The sequence below is a fragment of the Haliotis rufescens genome, unplaced genomic scaffold (genome assembly GCF_023055435.1).
Source record: "Haliotis rufescens isolate VD_foot unplaced genomic scaffold, xgHalRufe1.0.p SCAF_2, whole genome shotgun sequence".
NCBI lineage: Eukaryota > Metazoa > Mollusca > Gastropoda > Lepetellida > Haliotidae > Haliotis > Haliotis rufescens.
In genome coordinates, this window is record NW_025963890.1 from 70672594 (window position 1) to 70693394 (window position 20801).

The 20801-nt window shown below is 40.7% G+C and overlaps 1 protein-coding gene across 1 annotated transcript in view; it reads left to right on the forward strand.

The window, feature by feature from the left end:
* LOC124133170 overlaps window positions 1–18026 on the forward strand; it is a 28883-nt gene extending 10857 nt beyond the window's left edge. The window contains exons 8-19 of the mRNA XM_048400496.1: window positions 163–274; window positions 593–759; window positions 1847–1954; window positions 2506–2583; window positions 3442–3565; window positions 6605–6778; window positions 7777–7998; window positions 12269–12387; window positions 13757–13814; window positions 15540–15872; window positions 16116–16184; window positions 17189–18026. Of these exons, the coding sequence (XP_048256453.1) occupies window positions 163–274; window positions 593–759; window positions 1847–1954; window positions 2506–2583; window positions 3442–3565; window positions 6605–6778; window positions 7777–7998; window positions 12269–12387; window positions 13757–13814; window positions 15540–15872; window positions 16116–16184; window positions 17189–17331 (1707 nt within the window). The 3' untranslated portion in view covers window positions 17332–18026. The remainder of the gene's footprint in view (window positions 1–162; window positions 275–592; window positions 760–1846; window positions 1955–2505; window positions 2584–3441; window positions 3566–6604; window positions 6779–7776; window positions 7999–12268; window positions 12388–13756; window positions 13815–15539; window positions 15873–16115; window positions 16185–17188) is intronic.
* The last annotated feature ends 2775 nt before the right edge of the window (window positions 18027–20801 follow it).

Consider the following 20801-nt stretch of genomic DNA (forward strand, 5'->3'; position numbering starts at 1 on the left):
GGGATTCAAGCCAACGATCATAGGTTTCTGGTACGCCTAATTATTACGAACGCACCTCTGCAAGGCGATTCACGTCGCCTTCGATAAATGGATCAGCCGTGCTCCCTCATCATCCATAGAAACACGGTTTCTTCATTCCATGCCACGACGTTATTTCCTCAGGTGTATTACGACTACAACAACAAACTCCTCCGTTTCGACAACCGTCCTAACGTAATCAGCTACCCTTACTACAGCTACGACGCCGTCACGGAAATACACGATTATAACACAGGTACTGGATATAAATACATACAATAGATACAGGTTGACGATTATGATCAGAGAGACGGATATGTACAATTTGGGAGGAAAACCCCAAAATGACACAAGTTATGATCCATGAAAACTAGAACAGCGAGGTCGAAATGAAATATATATTGATAAATAGTATTGCATTCTCATTGTAAACCATTTCGGGGACTTACGATTTACGTAAGATGATCAACGTTTTCGGACATGAGTTTTAAATGTTTTTGATACTTCAAGGATTCGTGATACCCGGAAATGTAATTTTTAAGTAAGTTGCTGTATTGTGTGAAATATTTTTCAGGGGTTGCCTACGTTATTGACAAGTCCTTCCTCAACTGCTCTGTTGTTCCAATTGAGAACGGAACGTGGGACGCAACAGTCAATGTCTCCCGCTTGCATCAAGCCATCGGGATGAAGTCTCCAGAACAGCTCTTTGACTTAGATCCTACATTTGCCTACTCTGGACAGGTAGTACAATACACCCTGTCAGGAGCTTGTTAGCGTTATTTAAGGTGCAAAATCATTTGCTTCTAACATTAATCACACGTTCTCTTGACTTCTCTTGACCTTGGGTTGTTCCGAGTTTTAAGCAAAATGTAAATCTCAAAGTATCCCTGTCAACTTAAATAGATTTGTTGAGAAAGCAAGAAGAATCAATGTAACATACATCATAAGTGAAGCGCAAACCAAAGACATCCATGCAGAATTCCATCGTACAATCCATGTATCCATCATCCCTCAAACAATGGATATGCCCTCGATTGGGAGCACCGCTGGAGCTTGTTGACAATTACTTGAGACGAAACACTTAATGGAAATTAATCCACCTTTAAATTGAAAATATTTGAATTGATAAGCATTTTCGGCTCAACATATTCAATGATACAATCAGTTCAAGCTGCCAGGCCTTTTTTCAGGCCATCTAGCATCCCCAACGAATTCTTTCCTGGTGACAATTACTTTTTTCCAGGCTCTTCTGGAACAAATTATATGTTTCACCAAAGAATATCAACATTATATTACTGACGTCGTAAAATTACTGTTTCCTGTCTGAAATATTTTGGGGTTAAAATAATTGCATACTGTTTGGCCATCCTGCCTATCTAGCAAATTCTTTCCTCATGACAATTACTTCTTTTCCAGACATTCTGGAGCAAATTATATTTCTCACAAACAAATCAACATTCTTTCACTGACTTCGTAGTATTACTGCTTTCTGTCTGAAAGATTATGTCCCATAACGCGCTATTACGTAACGTATATTACAATTCAGAATGTGGAATGGTTTCCTGTTTGAGTTTGAGAAAGACAAGGTTTCCAACAGGTATTAATTCCACAGGGAAATGGTCATAGTAAATTCATTGTCTAACGTAGATTTGACCAATCAGAATGTCGGATTCTAAAATATTCCGGTAGACAGGTAACACAAAACCAAAGGGCACTGCTCATTAAAGAAAAAAACAGGAAAAATGCATAAGCTGTGTGTGCATATTGATAATACATAAATATATTGTATGTACTTGTCATATTCAAAACCTTGTGTGGAATTTACAAGCGTACAGCTCGTGGGATCTTGTGTGACGTCTTTACTAATGTCCGTACGGACTTCGCTGACGCTGGACTTCTAGGCATGCCTGTAACCTTCGAAGTGTATTTCATGTCGGTGAGTTGATGTATTGTGAGGGACGGTTTGTTTGTTTGCTTTGTCATTGTTTAACGTCGCGGTATATGGGGACCAGTATGATGACAATGCGTAAACAATCGAGTCTGGATCAGACAATCAAGTGATGACATCATCAGCATCGATCTACGCAACTTGGAGATGATGACAGACATCAACCAAGTCAGCGAGCCTGATCACCTGACCCCGTTACTCACAGAGACAAGCATGGCATCAATTCTCGGGGTTATGGGGACGGGAAAACAATCTAGGGTCGAATCATTATAATACTGATGTAACTAATGTTTACATTTTGTGTTCATTTATTGGAATACCAAGAACTTGATGGTATACAAAATAAGAAAACGTAAAACCTTATGGATAACAACTTCTGGTTTATTGCCTTTAGCGTCGATGTAGATTCTGACACTATTATCAAGCTGGGGTGACGGTATACATTGTGGCAGTACATTCAAGACGAACACAATCTACCAATAATGTCACAATTAGCTGTGTGATAACAAGCGGTACTTATGTCATTTAAATTTCCCTAGAATGACTGGATTAGCGACAACGACGTCGGCAACAACCAGGACAGCGTGGACACTCCAGTACGGCTTGAAATTTCGGCAGTGAGTAAAAAATAGCCTTTACGCTTATCAAGTGAGACCTTTGCCAGCATTGTATATAATTCAAACGTGTTGGGATAGTTCAAAACACAATAGTCATACCAGTTGCACTGCGGCGCTAATATTGTGACAACTTGTGCCTAAACACAGTTCCCAGGGACACGGGTGGCTCAGTCGTCTAAGGCCTTGAACTTCCCTATGCAGAGTTGCGTCCCACATGTGTGCATGGCCGCAACCAATAATTTCAAGGTTTTTCGACACCACACCCGCACTCGTGGGTTTCACAAAAGTGGTAACGTTTAAGACTTACTTCCCTTCAGCCTTTCTCTCCTGGACTCGTCATACCCAAAACCTTAAAAAGATCGTACTTGTTGTTACCCTGCCTGACGATCGGCAATGAGGGGATAACACAAGGACTGGTCGGCTCAGAGTCAGTATAATGTGTCTGAGTAGGGTATTCTAGATCTTGTTACACGGCGGCATCGTATCTCTGTAGGCTAGCACTATAAACCTGAATAAATCTCTACACGTTCAAGCAAACACAAAAACGTACGTGCGCATTATGTAAGTGCATTAATCTTCAACACGACGTTAAACCAAATTTTTCATCACCTCACCTCACCATTGGGGCTTTCCTCAATTGTTAAGCTGACACGGAAATACTGTATAAAGGGGTGTTAATCTAAACTTACTCACTCGCTCTCTATGACATTGAAGTCAAATGAACCTACTTTATGTTGTATAGGTTATACGAATGAAACAAACTAAGGGAAATTATATGGAAATATATGAAAATTAGTATATATGAGAAAAAACATGTTTTTGTGACAGTCAGCTATTGCATTTCATCTTTTTTTGTAGGATGACTATTTTCTGTCGTATGATTTCTACAATTTTGATCAAGAAAACCCAGTGTTGAGTCGCTTTGACATTTCGCCATGCTACACCGACCAAGATGAGATTAACTTCGAGATAACATTCCCAGGTAAGTACTCTATGTATTGTACAAAGACGCATTCTCAAGGACGATTTTATCCATGTTTGAGCACTGCGTGATAAAGGTGTTGTGTTATGCGGATAGATGTTCTTTATGTGTGTGTGTGCATTCCCCCCTTGTACATTTACATACCCCTGTGTGTCCAGCTTAGCTTTGCAATACCACATGTACATGATCACGACGCTATACAAGTGCAATAATCGTGGACGCGACGTGAAACCCAATTTCACCTATGTGTTGGTACAAAGTAACCTTTGCCACGAAACTTTCCCTCTGTATGTATGAAGTTACTTTCTCTCTGTATGTATAAAGTAACATACCCTCTGTATGTATAAAGAATATTCCCCTCTGCATCTTTAAAGCAACTTCCCCTCTGTATGTATACAGTAACTTTCCCTATGCATGTATCAAGCAACTTTCTCCCTGTATGTGTAAAGTACCTCTCCATCTGCATGTACAAAGTAATGTCCCCTCTGTATGTGTAAAGTAACCTTCCCTCTGTATGCATAAATACGCTTTCCCACTGTAAGTTACTTCTCCTCTGTATGTGTAAAGCAACTTTCCCGCTGAATGTTTAAAGTAACTTTCCGTCTGTGTGTAAAAAGTAGCATTCAGTAGTGTTTAAATTAACTTGTATAAAATGTATGTATAAAGTAACTTTCCCTCTGTATGTATATGGTAACTTTCCCTATTTCCTTCTGTATGTATAAAGTAACATTCACTCTGTATGCTTAAAATAACTTTCCCTCATGATCAGTATGTATAAAGTAACTTTCCCTCTGTATGTATGATGTAACTTTCCCTCTGTGTGTTTAAAATAACTTTCCCTCTGAAAGTATAAAGTAACTTTCCCTCTTTGTGTATAAAGTAACTTTACCTCTGTATGTATAAAGCAACTTTCCCTCTGTATGTATATATTAAGAAACTTTTCCTCTGTATGTATAAAGTAACTTTCCCTCTGTATGTAGAAAGTAATTTTCCCCCTGTGTGTATAAAGTTACTTTCCCTCTGAATATGTAAAATAACTTTCCCTCTGTATGTTTAGGGGGCACGGGTGGCCCAGTCGTCTAAGGCGCCGCGATTCGCTGTGCAGAGTTGCGTCCTTTGGGCACGCCAGAAACCTATGATTGTGGGTTCGAATCCCGGTTCGCCCCAATTATGTTTCTAGGTTTGTCAGCACCATACCCGTGCTCGTGGGTTTCACCGAAGTGGTAAACGTCTGAGACCTGCATCACTTCGGGCTTTCCTCCCACATTAAGCTGACACGCCGTGATACAACTGGAATAATGTTAAAAGCGGCGTTAAACCCAACTCACTCACTCACTCACTGTATGTTTAAGTAACTTTCCCTCTGTATGTTTAAGTAATTTTCCCTCTGTATATTTAAAGTAACATTCTCTCTGAATATGTAAAGTAACATTCCCTCTGAATATATAAAGTAACATTCCTTCTGAATATATAAAGTAACGTTCCCTCTGAATATATAAAGTAACGTTCCCTCTGTTTGTATAAAGTAACGTTCCCTCTGTATGAAAAATGAAACTTTCCCTGTTTGTATAAAGTAGCTTTCCCTCTGTTTGTTTGAAGTAAGTTTTCCCCTGTATTTATAAAGTAACGTTCCCTCTGAATATACAAAGCAACTTTCCCCCTGTATGTATATTGTAATGTTCCCTGTGTATATAAAAAGTAACGTTCTTTCTGAATATATAAAGTAACTTTCCCTCTGTATGTATAGGATAAAACACGTCCGAGGGTTGTTATGATATTTAAAACCCGCATCCCAAGGGATTTTCCTAGGGAAAGGGTTATAAATATCATAACAACCCGAGGGGTAGTGTTATATCTTCCTTATATACCGATTTTGAACCTTAAAACTACGTTTATCAACATTTTTATGTTTCGAACATACTTTCGATGAACCTTAAGAAACGGGCGTAAAATATCTGTTGCTGGCGTACGGATCTTGAAAAGGACATGATTCTAAAAAGCAGTGCAGCTTATCAACACCTCTCTAGCCTAGTGGTACACTTACTGGGCTACACATATGAAGGATGCGAGTTCGATCCTCGGGAATATAAAGAAAACATTTGTCATTTGATTTTAAATTCCATTACATGTTACAATCTGAACGGAATTTTTATAAATAAAATACACAGGATATAATGGGATATTATAACACATTATTTAGTAAATATGACTTGAATATCCTATAAAATCCCAGGGACATTACAACGTCCCTGTTTATGAGATTTAACCCCACTGAAGAACAACAGGATGACGTCACCGGAGGTTTATAAGTTAAAGTAACATTCCTTCTGAATATATAAAGTAAGGTTTCCTCTGTATGTATAATGAAACTTTCCCTGTTTGTATATAGTAGCTTTTCCCCTGTATGTATAAAGTAACGTTCCATCTCTATGTATAAAATAACTTTCCCTCTGTATGTATAATGAAACTTTCCCTGTTTGTATAAAGTAGCTTTCCCTCTGTTTGAAGTAATTTCCCCATGTATGTATAAAGTAACGTTCCCTCTGAATATACAAAGCAACTTCCCCCCTGTATGTATATAGTAATTTACCCTCTGTATATATAAAGTAACGTTCTTTCTGAATATATAAAGTAACTTTTCCTCTGTATGTATAAAGTAACTTTCCATCTGTATGTATAATGAAATTTTCCCTGTTTGTATGAAGTAGCTTTCCCTCTGAATATATAAAGTAACTTTCCCTTTGAATATGTAAAGTAACTTTCCCTCTGAATATATAAAGTAACGTTCCCTCTGTATGTATAAAATAACTTTCCCTCTGTATGTATAATGAAACTTTCCTTGTTTGTATAAAGTAACTTTCCCTCTGTTTTTATAGATTAGGTTTTCTTGTGTAGTGATTCATAACCACATACTTATGAAGAGGTGGGAATCGTACAATGGACACTGCTTCAGATGAAAGTGGAAAGGGTTTAGTCTCTTTTATTGACATTAACATAACAGATGCTAAATGGTTTCGAGTGTGTTACTTTCATCCCCAGGGAACTATGTTGACTTCTTACTCAACTACAAGACTATTCTGGAAGATCTTGTGATTGTGAGCATCGCCAAGACGGGAGGTCTATCACCTATCCGAATACAACGTGTGGACATGCACTGGGACAAACAGAACGCCTACTTCGTCGGAACAATCCTTGACATGGCCCCCGTTCTGGGTAATGTCATAGGGGCCCGTTTTACAAAACGATCTTAATGCTAAGACGATCTTTATGAAACTTTAACACTGACATGCAACAGTCGTAGAAGGTCGCTTTGTGGAGCTGGGCCCCGTTTCACAAAGCGATCGTAGCGCAACGGCTGTCTTAATTATATGTGAAAGTATGGGACATACGATAGTCGTAGCACTAGTATCGCTTTGTGAACAGGGCCCCAAGGGCCTACTTTCTTTTTTTATGTAACATCGTTGATGTTTGATGCTTTCATTCAGTTCAGTTGACGTATGCAGTATGTTCTTAGAGCACGAAACTCAAATGTTTGTTTAGTCGTTTGTTTGTTGTTTAAAGTCGCACTCAGCAGAATTCAAGCTAAATGACGGTGGTCTGTAAATAATCGAGTCCAGACATGTCAGTGATTGATATAATGAGCATCGATCTACACAATAGCGATACGATGAGATGCATCAACCAAGTGACCGAGCTTGACCACCCGATCCCGTTCGTCGCCTCTTACGTCAAGCATTGGTTGCTGAAGACTTTTTCTAACCCAGTTGTCAGCTAATCAAGGATAAACAATACTGCACTTTTAATGCCGCCTTGAACAGTACTTCTGTTATGACACAGCGTCAGGTTCATGAGGGAACGCAGGAAGTAGATGTTGGCACTTTGGACACAGATAGAACACGGTTTATAATCGGTGCTGATGCCGCTTTGAAACGTGTTTCAGTGCCACAGCGTCATTATCATTATTTGAAAGAAAAATCGCAGTTCAAAGGGTCGTAGACGTCAATTACATGGTGAAACAGCGGATCCTGACACACCTAAGGGACACATATTTCCACCTTATGAATAATGTGTCATCCTTTTTTTTTAATCGAGAAAACAATGCCAGACATTATGCATGAAATTTTCTTAACAGACCAATATACTCAAAACCACTTCCTCTTCCATACATTTCGGTAACAATTACTCATACAGGGTGTTGTTTTTTGGTTCAGCCAGGTACCGGCGTTGGCCGAATATGGTGGCACACTTCGCAGACAGCCTTCGTGTAACAGACGTGGACGCCGCCCTCGATTGTGCGGAGGTGTGCAACAGCCAGGAAAGAACTTGCAACAGCTTCGACCTCTGTCTAGCTACAAGAACATGCGCCCTGAGTTGGAACTACACATCGGTTGGAAAGGTTCTTCAAACCAGTGAGACCTGTGATCACTTTTCGCGTAAGTCAGTTTAGACTTGAGGCGTAAACAAAGAAGCATTATTTGAAATGAAACGTTTAAGGCCCACGCTTGTTGAGACAGACAATACTAATGAGTGAGTGAGTGAGTTGGGTTTAACGCCGCTTTTAACAGTATTCCAGTTATATCACGGCGTGTCAGCTTAATGTGGGAGGAAAGCCCGAAGTGATGCAGGTCTCAGACGTTTACCACTTCGGTGAAACCCACGAGCACGGGTATGGTGCTGACAAACCTAGAAACATAATTGGGGCGAACCGGGATTCGAACCCACAATCATAGGTTTCTGGCGTGCCCAAGGGACGCAACTCTGCACAGCGAATCGCGGCGCCTTAGACGACTGGGCCACCCGTGCCCCCGACAATACTAGTATTCATTCCATTAAGGATATCCGCAGCTGCACGGAATTCCATGAACCGCTGAGAAAATCAGATCTCAGTGCTCGCTACCGCTGAACAAATATCTGAGAACATCCCAGCTTTCGGTCAATCTCGCCCCATTCCGTCAATTTCAGTAATCGCAAATGAGACTCGGCTGTGAGTGTGGGTATTTTCTGTCCCAACAGTAAACAGGCTAACACGATTTCGGAGGCACGTTTTGGGCACGTTAACGTTTCATCGTTGTTTAATTTTCGCGAGTCCTACATATACTTAGCTACTTATTGAGAAAATCACTCCTCAATATATTCCATATATATTCCTATACAACAACGTTTTGAAAATATAGTTCCAATATGTTGATGTGAACAAATATGAATTGCTCATGGTCCGGACCTGGCCTGACGGGGAATAATGATTAGCGTAAATGACTAAAAAGACTATCCTCAACGTAAGATGAGTGACATAACTTGAATATGCAAACGGCCGTTTTTGCCACACAAGAAGCAGTTTCTTTTCTCTGACAAGCTATTCATTATTGTCATCTGCACGCTAGTATGCTTACATCACGTAATGGTAATGTGGCCAAATATAGTCCCGGTTTACAATGGCTACGAGGCACCTCATAGGCCTAATGTCACCGGAAATAGCCGATTTTGTTCAGATAGCCCATAACAGATCACGTCAAAACGACCGAACTTTGACCGACCAATAAAACAAGATGTCCGCATAAGCCAATCAGAATGCAACTTTTGCCAGCTACATGGCACACGTTTTTAAACTGGCTTTCATTCCAGACTACACTTTGAACAATATCGATTGAAAATTTGAAAATTTGAAAACTGAACAAACGAAAATTATTGTATCCGAAATCGTATGGCAGTACTTCTCACGGAGTACGGTAAGCATCTTCCGTTTCAAATTTTTAACCCATTGTGAAGCGAGAGACAGACGGTGATTTTGACGCAACTGTCGCTCGGAATACCCCGTGTTAACCATTTCGAGATAGCATGATTAGAAAACACATTTCGAATGTCACTTTCCCGATCTTTTCGCCGACTCTAGGATTGGTCGGAAGAAAGGTCGTTCCGACGTGACCCTTAATGGGATTTCGTCAGAACTTTGTTTAGCGGTAGCGAGAACTAAGATCTGATTTTGATACTAAGCTGTGATTTTAATAAGTTGTGGTTTAAGGGTAATGCAAATCCCCCAATCGCAATCAAACACATTCAAAAGACATTCAATGAAGACAGGATTGTGTCGACCTTGTGTTAACGTAAAAATGACACGCCAGAGAACGATGAGTCTCGATTATCTGCAGAAACAGATTCCATTAAGCATAAAAGCCAAGGCAGTGATGATATTTATACGAACGAACCGCTGTAAATTACCGCTGACACCAGGTGTTCACGGAAAAGGGTAAGTATGTCCTACTGTTCCGGTAGACATGGCTTATGATTGTGTCTTGTCTACATGAGTTATGTTTAGCCGTGAACTTGTTATACTTTTACAAAATAACAAGACAACAAGATGTTACAAAAGATGTATCTTGATTGTGTTAGATCTAGGGAGAATCCGACATTGAACATACTTATATAATCGTTATAGATACAAGATATTGGTTTAAAATGGACTTTTTACAGTAACAACTACCAGATTCAGCATCATTTGTAGTTCACTGGTACTTGTCTCAAGGGGAACAGTATCATCTGCACATAGAAATACGGTGAAGCTGGGTTTTATGAAATATGAAAGATATTTGGATGAGCTGTATATCTTTACCAATTTACATATTTAAATGCTTCCCCAGATCGATAATAAATAAGTGAGTGAGTGAGTATGGTTTTACGCCGCCTTTAGCAATATTCCAGCAATATCACGGCGGGGGACACCAGAAAAGGGCTTCACACATTGTACCCATGTCCGGAATCGAACCTGGGTCTGGGCGTGACGAGCGAACGCTTTAACCACTAGGCTGTCCGACCACCCCGATCATAAATAAGGAAAACAGAGCTGGGGCTACATTTTCGTTGTAACCTAGTTTATAAAACCGGTTTGTCCTGACATCTCTGTGGCTACAAGTCCAGGAGAGCATACAGTTCCTACACATATACCTGTCAGTACACAATGTTTCCCCTTCATATCCTCAAGCTCAAACTACGTACATCGCGTATCAACCTACGAGATGTCTTCATTCGGAGGACAATTTTCATACAAACAAAAACGACCGTCTCCGTGGTCTAGTGGCAGAGCGTCTGCCCGGAGAGTGGAAGGTCCGGGGTTCAATCCCCGACCGCGTCATACCAGAAGACGTTAAGAGATGGTTACCCTGTCTGGTGCTCGGCGTTAAGGGTCTAAGACAAGGACTGGTCGGCACGGAGTCAGTATATTGTGTCTGAGTGGGGTATTCATGTAAAACTGCGGCATGGTATCTCAGTGGGCTAGCACTACAACATCGGCATTAGTCCGGACTATCACTGAAAAAAACGAAGAAGTGCAGGGTTGTCATTCAAGACAATGTACTGGCAGTTTGTTATTTCATCGTCACAGACAAGGCACAATGTCAACACATTCGTGACCAACTCGTGTTAATCCGGGACAAGCCGAATAGCGACTCGTGCCCCTCTCGTGCCCACCTTTGCGACTGGGTTCCGCCAACGCGCAAACGAGCATTGCTAAAGGAATTTTCAACTCGTTGCGTCATAATTCTCGTACATTTGCCTCATATATCATGTACGTTCCAAATGCCATTGGGGACACATCGGGACTTACAGTATTATACAGTTTGATTGAACACACTAAATTGTACCTTGGGTATAGTTTTAAATGAAAGTCATGCGTAAAATATACAAATATTCCTGAGAGATTCTTTGACCTTTCCTATGCGCATTCTGATTGGTTTGTCGTATTCATCGATAGGGGGACGAGTCTTTTTGCAGGTTACGGACAGGGGCGAGTGGTGACGAATGAATGTCAACACACGGACAGCACGTGATTACATAAAAAATAAGAATCGGGTGCAGATAATTGTTGAACCATACAGTTACTTTATTACAGGTACCAACAGCCCCCCTCTCCAAACACACACACGTGAATGCACAGCGCTTTACAAGTGGGCTCATTAATATTAATATTATTAATAATATACATAGACCAGTTTCATGGCGGTCACGGTCGATAATATTTTAAATAAATGTTCCTGCACGTCAAGAAGTGTTTGTTTCAGTCATTCACAAAAAGTCTTCAAAACATTTTACAACTTTCAAGGATTGAATTTATGTCTAGGGTTGTTCACTGATTTACATTGATCCTTGTGCATGATTTTCCTGCACTGTTTGTGGTATAATTTTGTCGAAAATGTATTCTGGCTTCATGAAATGTCCCTCTTAAAGTAAACCTGTATGTCCCAAACCATGGCATATCAATGATACATGAAGCAAAATTGTCCATTTGAAAGCTGACATAGTTATAGGTTATAGCTTTCAACAGTAACATCTCCGCCGATTCCGCTATATATAAGATCCCAAACATTTTTATCTTTACTAAATCTACCATTATGTTCGTACATGGTTTAAACCAAACAAGTTAGGGATCATGCGAACTTTTGGGGATATTTTTATGAAATTATATGCTCAGTCTTCACTTACAAAAATATCTTACAAAATATTCATGATCCCTGAACTTTGTTTGGTCAGTACACATAAGTCGATCAATATATACCCATTTGGGCTTATATCCTTAAAACGCGTAGTTTCTGTTTCATATTTGAGAGGGTTTGAATCTCTTTACCTCAGATGCTACATGACAAGATAAGATAAGATATGATATACGATACGATACGATATGATAACTTCATAATAAGCATATTTGTGTTACAGGTGTGCTGACCGGAGCAGCTGTCCATGAGACACCGTTAATAAGGGCGTACAGACTTACAAGTACCGCAGTCACTTCAGGGAAGTTTGTTATCCCAGTGCAGCTTCCCACTGTTGGCATCGTGAGTACACGTACTTAAATTAATCTTAAATGCGTTTCGTGTCACTTGACTTTCTGGTCCATCGACCACTTGATTGTCTGGTGTGTTTGCCGGCCGCCTTCAGGGAACACACAGGTACTTTTTGTGCACATTGTGTGAGACGTGGGTTCTACCTGTCGAGCAGGCAAAGCTTAACCTTTTAGCGAACACTGTCATCACCGATCTTCAGTAATTCATATAATTTTTACAGCTGTGTTGCCTTTTTACGTCCAATGGAATCCGTTTCGGCGGATAATCTAGACTGGTTATTCGCTGACGGTGACGTTATATATTCCCCTTCGACAGCAATATTCCAGCTACTTCAGGGAGGTCTGTGAATCAACAAGCCTGTTGTAAGGAAAGCCATGCCAGTTGTTGATAACATGATCAACGACACATTAAGAATCAGGTCTTTTACCCCTGTACAATACCTGTCTACATGCAGAGCCGAGACACCTCCACAGACGGCCACGTCAGGTGAACGTTCTGACCAGCTCATCAGTGCCAGGCTTCAACACTGAACGAAGCATTTATGTATCTCAAAACTGAATTTATATCGGTCAGTTCCGAATGTAAATGATAAAGGCTGTACAATTATTTTGTGTATAATTTATAAGCCATCCACACCCAAAAGTGAGTACCATTGAATGGATAGGTCTGTTCTGTGTGAGTTGTCTTATAGTAAAGTCGAAATTTTCCGTTTTACGTTAGTTGAGAAATAGAGCCGAATCGCTTAAGAAGCTGACATCTGATTGGCTCAAGAACCCACGCATCCTTCATTTATATTGTGCCACGCATCCTTCGTTTAGACTGCTATCAGAGAGTTCGTACAGGGTTCATCTGACGTGATCTATGGAGGTGTCTATCCTCAGATCTGTCCGCAGAGAGGTATCGTACTCGAATCGGAGTGACAGATCTCATGAGATGGAACCATCAACGCCGACGGTGAAAACAAAATCAGCAAAATCTCGCATAATACTAGTGACCTCTGTAAAATCCGTTAAAAAAATTATGCTTTCGTTGTAAGTCAAGTAACTGTTTACAGTTGTTAGTGGTTTTATCATGCTTATTTCGAAATGAATTATTTTAGGTTTCATATGGCGTTAATTGATCTATATTTCCACATATATACCTTTGCATAGTGGAATCAATCCCAATGGTACAATGTGTGAAGCCCATGTCTGGTGTTATCCGCCATATTCCTGGAATATTGCTAAAGGCGGCGTAAAACCCAACTCACTTACACATACCCTCGATTTATTTGGGTTTTTTTTAAATACTGTCTTTCAAAACTTTCTCTGTGAACCCGCTTTGAACAAGATTTGAGTAATTTTTTTTTAATCACTTCCAGAATCAGACATTTACAGCTAAAAGCATAAGACAGCGAAGTTACAATGCAACAACACCGGGTAAGAAGTCTTAGTTTTATACATACATACATACATTCACAGTATTCACAGTACGTTTTTAATGGTATGTCATGTATAAGCATGGTATAGTATTCACAGTATGTTATTGATGGTGTGTCATGTTTATTGCATTATGTAGTATTCACTGTATGTTATTGATGGTATGTCATGTTTATTGCATTATGTAGTAGTCACTGTATGTTATTGATGGTATGTCATGTTTATTGCATTTTGTAGTAGTCACTGTATGTTATTGATGGTATGTCATGTATAAGCATGGTGTAGTATTCACAGTATGTTATTGATGGTATGTCACGTATACAGCATTATGTAGTATTGACAGTACGTTATTGATAGTGTGTCATGTATATAACATTATGTGGTATTCCAATTACGTTATTATTAGTATGTCAAGTATATAGCATTATGTAGTATTCACAGCACATAATTGATGGTATGTAACGTATGTAGCATTATGCAGTATTATGCTATTTTATTTTATTCATAGCTTGTCAAGTATAATGCATTATGTAGTATTCACGTGCACATTGTTATTTATGTTATGTCAAATACGACTATTGATAGTTTAGCAAGCGGGTATCATTGTTTTATAACAACATTAGGCTATTGATTGTGTGGAAAACATGTGCCATTGTATAATATCACCATTAGGCTATTGATAGTGGGACAAGCATGTACAATATACACAACATGCTATTGATCGTGTGGCAAGCAGGTTTCATTGTTTCGTATCAACATCATTGAATTGATAGTGTGGGAAGCATGTATCATTGTATAGTATCAACATTATTTTATTGATGGTGTGGCAAGCATGTTTCATTGTATAGTGTCAACATGAGGCAATTGCTAATTTGGCAAGCATGTATCATTGTATTGTATCAATATAAGTCAAGGATATTGCATCGTATACAATCACTATTATGGTATTGATAGTGTGGCAAACACGAACAAGTGGAAGTGGGGGAGTATTGAAGTGGCGAAGTGGGGAGTTCGGAATGTGGAATGTGGAAGTGGGGAGTATGGAATGTGGAAGTGGGGAGTGTGGAATGTGGAGGTCTGGGTGGAATGTGGAAGTGGGGGGGGGGGGGGGGGAGTGGAATGTGGAAGTGGGGGAGCGTTGAATGTGGAAGTTGGGGAGTGTGGAATGTGGAAGTTAGGGAGAGTGGAATGTGGAAGTTGAGGGTGGAATGAGGAAGTGGGGAGAGTGGAATGTGGAAGTGGGGGGGGGTGTGGAATGTGGAAGTTAGGGAGTCTGGAATGTGGAAGTTGGGGAGTGTGGAATGTGGAAGTGGGGGAGCGTGGAATGTGGAAGTGGGGGAAGGTGGAATGTGGGAGAGGGGGTGTGTGGAAAGTGGAAGTAGGAGAGTGTGGAATGTAGAATTATAATAAATGTGCTCATTACAACTGTGTAACCACTACAACAAGTTACTACTTGTTCTAGCGAAATGACATCTTATTCGAATCTAGTGCGTTGAACGTTCGTGTTGAAGGATATATCATTTGTAAACGCAGGACAACAGACCTTACGTGTATATGGTGTGCTCTCTCTCTCTCTCTCTCTCTCTCTCTCTCTCTCTCTCTCTCTCTCTCTCTCTCTCTCTCCTGATAACGTTATATTGATGAGCATTGAAAACTATTTCTTTAGATGTCACTGTGACTGTTAAACCTTGTTATACTCTTACTGTCATCCTTCTGGTGTCCTAGGAGCCACGCCTCGACCAGCCGTCACACAAAACACAACCCCTGGACAGCAGACACCACAGCCAACCTCTGCACAAAAGACACCACAGCCAACCTCTGCACAAAAGACACCACAGCCAACCTCTGCACAAAAGACACCACAGCCAACCTCTGCACAAAAGACACCACAGCCAACCTCTGCACAAAAGACAACACAGCCAAACCCTGGACACCAGACACCACAGCCAAACCCTGGACACCAGACACCACAGCCAAACCCTGGACACCAGACACAACAGCCAAACCCTGGACACCAGACACCACAGCCAAACCCTGGACACCAGACACCGAATCAAGGTGAACACGTCATTCACTGGTATAGGATAGTGTATTAGTATTATGTGTAAATTTGCACTTCATATATGCCATAATAATAATAATGTTGGTTTTTACATAATAAATGTAAAGTTTACAGAAGCAACCTCAACTTAATCGAGACCAAAACACCTTTGATCGAGATATAAATTCAGTCTGCAAAAAATTATGAGAGTCATCTGTAGTTGTGATTGTAACTAATTGTTTTCTTTCTTTAAACAACAGGAAAGAACCCGACGACACCAGTCAGTTGTACCAACGTCGCATCCCAACAAAAGTCGTCGAGCAACGCAGGTACGACTTCTACAACTACGACGGTCCCGCTTAAATTCTAAAGACATGTGATGTGTGACAGGCAAGCCGACACATCACATCGGATCACATCATTCATCACATAAGATCACATCACACATCGCATAGAATCACAGTATTCCAGTCATATCGCGGCGTGTCAGCTTAATGTGGGAGGAAAGCCCGAAGTGATGCAGTCTTCAGATGTTTACCACTCGGTGAAACCCACGAGCACGGGTATGGTGCTGACAAACCTAGAAACATAATCGGGGGACCCGGGATTCGAACCCACAATCATAGATTCCTGACGTGTCCAAGGGACGCAACTCTGCAGAGTGAATCGCGGTGCCTTAGACGACTGGGCCACCCATGCTCCCACACATCACATATAATCACATCACACATCACATAGGATCACATCACACATGACACATCGCATAGGATCACATGACACATCGCATAGGATCACATCACACATCACATAGGATCACATTACACATGACACATCGCATAGGATCACATCACACATCGCATAGGGTCACATCACACATCACATAGGATCACATTACACATCACATAGGATCACATCACATAGGATCACATGACACATCACTTCGGACTACATGACACATCACATTACGTATCACACATGATCCCATTACACATGAGATGGGCCCACGTGACAGGGAATCAAAACACATATGACATATCACACGACCATATGCCACATGACACATAACACAGAGCAACATGATCACATCAAAAATTGGATCACATGAAATTGGATCACATGACAACAGGATCACATGACACATGTCCACGTGACACAGAATCACATGATACATGTCAACATGACTCAGGATCACATGAAACATGTCCACGTGACACAGGTCCACATCATATGGAAACACATCAGACATACACCAAATACTAGTAACGGCACGGATTCGGGTCTTTGGTATTTTATTTTAAAATCATCGTACAGCCGTCTTCTTTTTTTCATCCAGGGGCATTCGTGGGAGTTGCTTTAGCCATGTTGGTTGTGGGCGGCATCATCGGTGTCGCAGTCATGATGTTTCTCCAGCGACGGCAGCAGAAAAAAGACAACCTTCGAGTTGCCTTAGTCAACAAAACCTTCGACGACAGCTAAAACTCTTAAACAATTGATTTGGAAATAGATTACTCTGAACAATTCTTATGGTGTAAATATTTCAATGTCTGTATCCAGATAATTATATTTAATCATTGGTGGTGAAATGTGACTTCTTTATTGTTTTGTTATTAATCATATATGGTTGTGTTCATGTTTCGTATATCAAACTCAATATTCTGTTTACTTTGAAAAAAGGCAAATAAAGATAAAGGCATATACAGCAAACTTTGTGTCGAACTTTGATGTGTCGAACTTATGGTTATCTCGAAGTAAAAGCTTGGTCCCTGCGTACACCTTATTTATTATAATTTCCGGTTGTGTCGAATCTCGAAGTATTAACGTAGGTCCCTTCAACTTCGACACAGCGGTGTTTGACTGCATGTGTTGTTGTTTGGAATTACGCGTGTATCACGAGATATTTCAAGGGGCGGTTACGTATACTCGAAAACTTCTATTAAACAAGGATCTTGTAGCATGGACCTGCCATCGAATTTCAATTCACGTGACCACGCATGACAGTTGCGACCCGGATGTCCGTCGAATTAAAGCACGTCCGTTTCATATGGCAATCCATTTGTATGGACAGACAGGGCGGTTTTCGTCAACTCGTAAACCAACTCGAAATTCCATTAAACACTAACACCTTTTAGCAGTGGTCCATAAACATGCTTTAATAAAGTGGGAATCGTACACTGAACTCTACTTTTATATTTCTTGTGATTATGGAAATGGTTTTGGTGCTTTTTTTGTTTGTTTTTGTTTGTTTGTTGTTTAACGTCGCAATCACCGGGGTTCTGTGGGGAGTTATCAGTATTCTGCAGTTGTACAAACCTCCCCAGACTCATGGCGGTCAGGGTAAACACAGAACAGATGGCAGACACATTCTGAAGATAGTGGACGCTTTTGCACAGAAACTCCCCAAAGGTCCAGGTGAATGAGAAGAACGATGATACCTGCAACAAAACAAAGACGAATGAACTACAATGCGTGCGTTCGTGCGTGCGTGCGTGCGTGCGTGCGTGCGTGTGTGTGTGTTAGGTCTTCAGCAACCCGTGCTTGCCGTTAAAAGGCAACTTTGCTTTTGTAAGAGTCGACTTACGAGATCGGGTGGTCAGACTCGCTTACTTGGTTGTATGTCATCGTATCCCAATTGCGAAGATCGATGCTCATGATGTCAATCACTGGATTGTCTGTTCTAGACTCGATTAATTTCAGACCACCGTCATATAGCTAGAATAAAGCTGAGTGCGGTGTTAAACAACAAACAAACGAACAAACAAATACTTGTAGGTCTAGAGGTTGAGCCCTCGTATCCACCTGAGGCGCACTTTAAATCACCAGCACGATCCTCTAATGATCTTAATGAAATTTCTTTCGTTTGAATGGAATGAAATTGATTTCTCTTCATGCGCAAACCAGATACAAAGGGGAGTAACTCATGTATAAAGGGCGCTTGTATGGAGTATATGAGTGACATCATGGTGCGGGGAGTTCATTCTCGCCTGCAGTCTAGCCATAAAACAAGCAGCTTTATTCCCGCAAAAATATAGTCCACGTGCATCTATTAATTGGACTATGGACTGAGATCAACGAAAAACTGGATAGCATTTGATCACAGTTGGTATCCAAAGAAGACATTGACAATGCAGTGGATGCTGAACTCGCAGGTTTGCATGCTAATTTGAATAGAACTTCTTTGGAATTGCAGAAATTAAATCTGAGAAAGAATTCGCGTGGAAACGTGACGGCCATAAAATACAGTATAACTTTCATGCGGACACCATAGGCAATTTGAAGCAACTTAAATTTGCTTTTGATTATGGAAAAGGGGAGTATCTTCACGAGCTGATCGCCATTGAGATTACACGCATTGTACGAAGAAATATGCACATCAAACTAGCAGATACATCAGAAGCTGGGTGGGAAACAGTGCGTCAGTATGAAACAATGATAATCGCGACGATGAAAGAAGGATGTTCCGAGCTGAAGCCAGAGCTGAAAAGAAGCAGTCCAAGTTTGACAGGTTTTCTCCGTATAGAAAACCACATACAGCGACTGTTACCCAGTCTACTTTTCCTGTGGCTAACCTTACAACTCAGCCTGTCATGTCCCAGCGGCCCTTTCGTACAAACTACAGAACAGGCAAGTGCTTCACGTGCGGAGATCCGTCACACTGAAGGAGAGACTGCCCGCTCGTCGCAGTAACATCACAGCCACCCAGTCGTGCTGTCAACAAGACCAACAAAACAGAATGAGCAAGGTAAATCAGATATTGAACTCACTGATTTCAGTGTTAGAGGACGTTTGAGACTTTGTAGCAACTTTTGGGAGGAAATAGGATGTACTGACTTTGTGCTAGATACTATTAAGCATGGTTATAATATACCCTTCTATTCCTCGCCTTTGTCAATGGAACTGAAAAATAACTAATCAGCGCTTAATCACCACGAATTTGTATGTGAAGCAATACGAGATTTGCTCAATAAAAGACCTTATTGTTGAATGTACTGATAGACCACATGTTGTGAATCCCCTTTCTGTCTCTGTTCAATCATCGGGAAAGAAAAGACTCATTAGATCTCTCTCTTGTTAACAAACACGCTTACAAGCTTTCAGTCAAATAGGAGGACTGGAGAACGGCTTTAATGTATATTAATGCCAATGACTGGCTTCTAAATTTGATATACATTCGGCTAACAATCACATCAGGATGTCTCCACAGCATACTGCTTATCTTGGCTTTTCATGGGCCTGGTCACATTTGGCGTAGATACTTCACAGTTCAGGCTCACCGTACCCGATAGGAAGACTAATAAACTCAAGGGTTGTATTGATAACATTGAAGAAATGAAATGCAAGATACCGTTCCGGAGTATTTCGTCAGTTGTAGGTCAGAAAATAGCAATGAAGCCAGTTATTGGTTCTGTCAGTCAACTCATGACGAGGGCATTATCTATTGATGTGTTACAGGCAAGGTCTTGGAATGTGAGGATCTATTTATCTCCTACTTGTTATGAACAACTTAGGTTCTTGTTGTCCAACATTTCAGTGTATAACTCAAGGTCCTTGCGTGCTGAAAGTTCCCCTTCTAGGATAGTTTATAGTGATGCTAGTGGCAAGGGCTATGTGGGATATTGTGTTCAATTCGGTGGTAGAGTTTCTCATGGACAATGGTCAGTTAGTGAAATGCAGAGGAGCTCCACGTGGAGGGAACTCAAAGCAGTTGCCATGGTACTTAGTAGCTTTCTGATTTTTTTAGGATTCCACACAGTTGAATGGTTCACAGACAACCAGAACGTGGTTTCAGTTGTTCAGAAAGGAAGTATGAAAGTTCAACTTCAGTCAATAGCTCTGGAAATTTTCCAGATGTGCTTACAGTCTTGTGTTCAGTTGGACATTGAATGGATTCCTTGCTGCCTCAATGATAGGGCAGATTATCTAAGCAGATTATACGACACTGATGATTG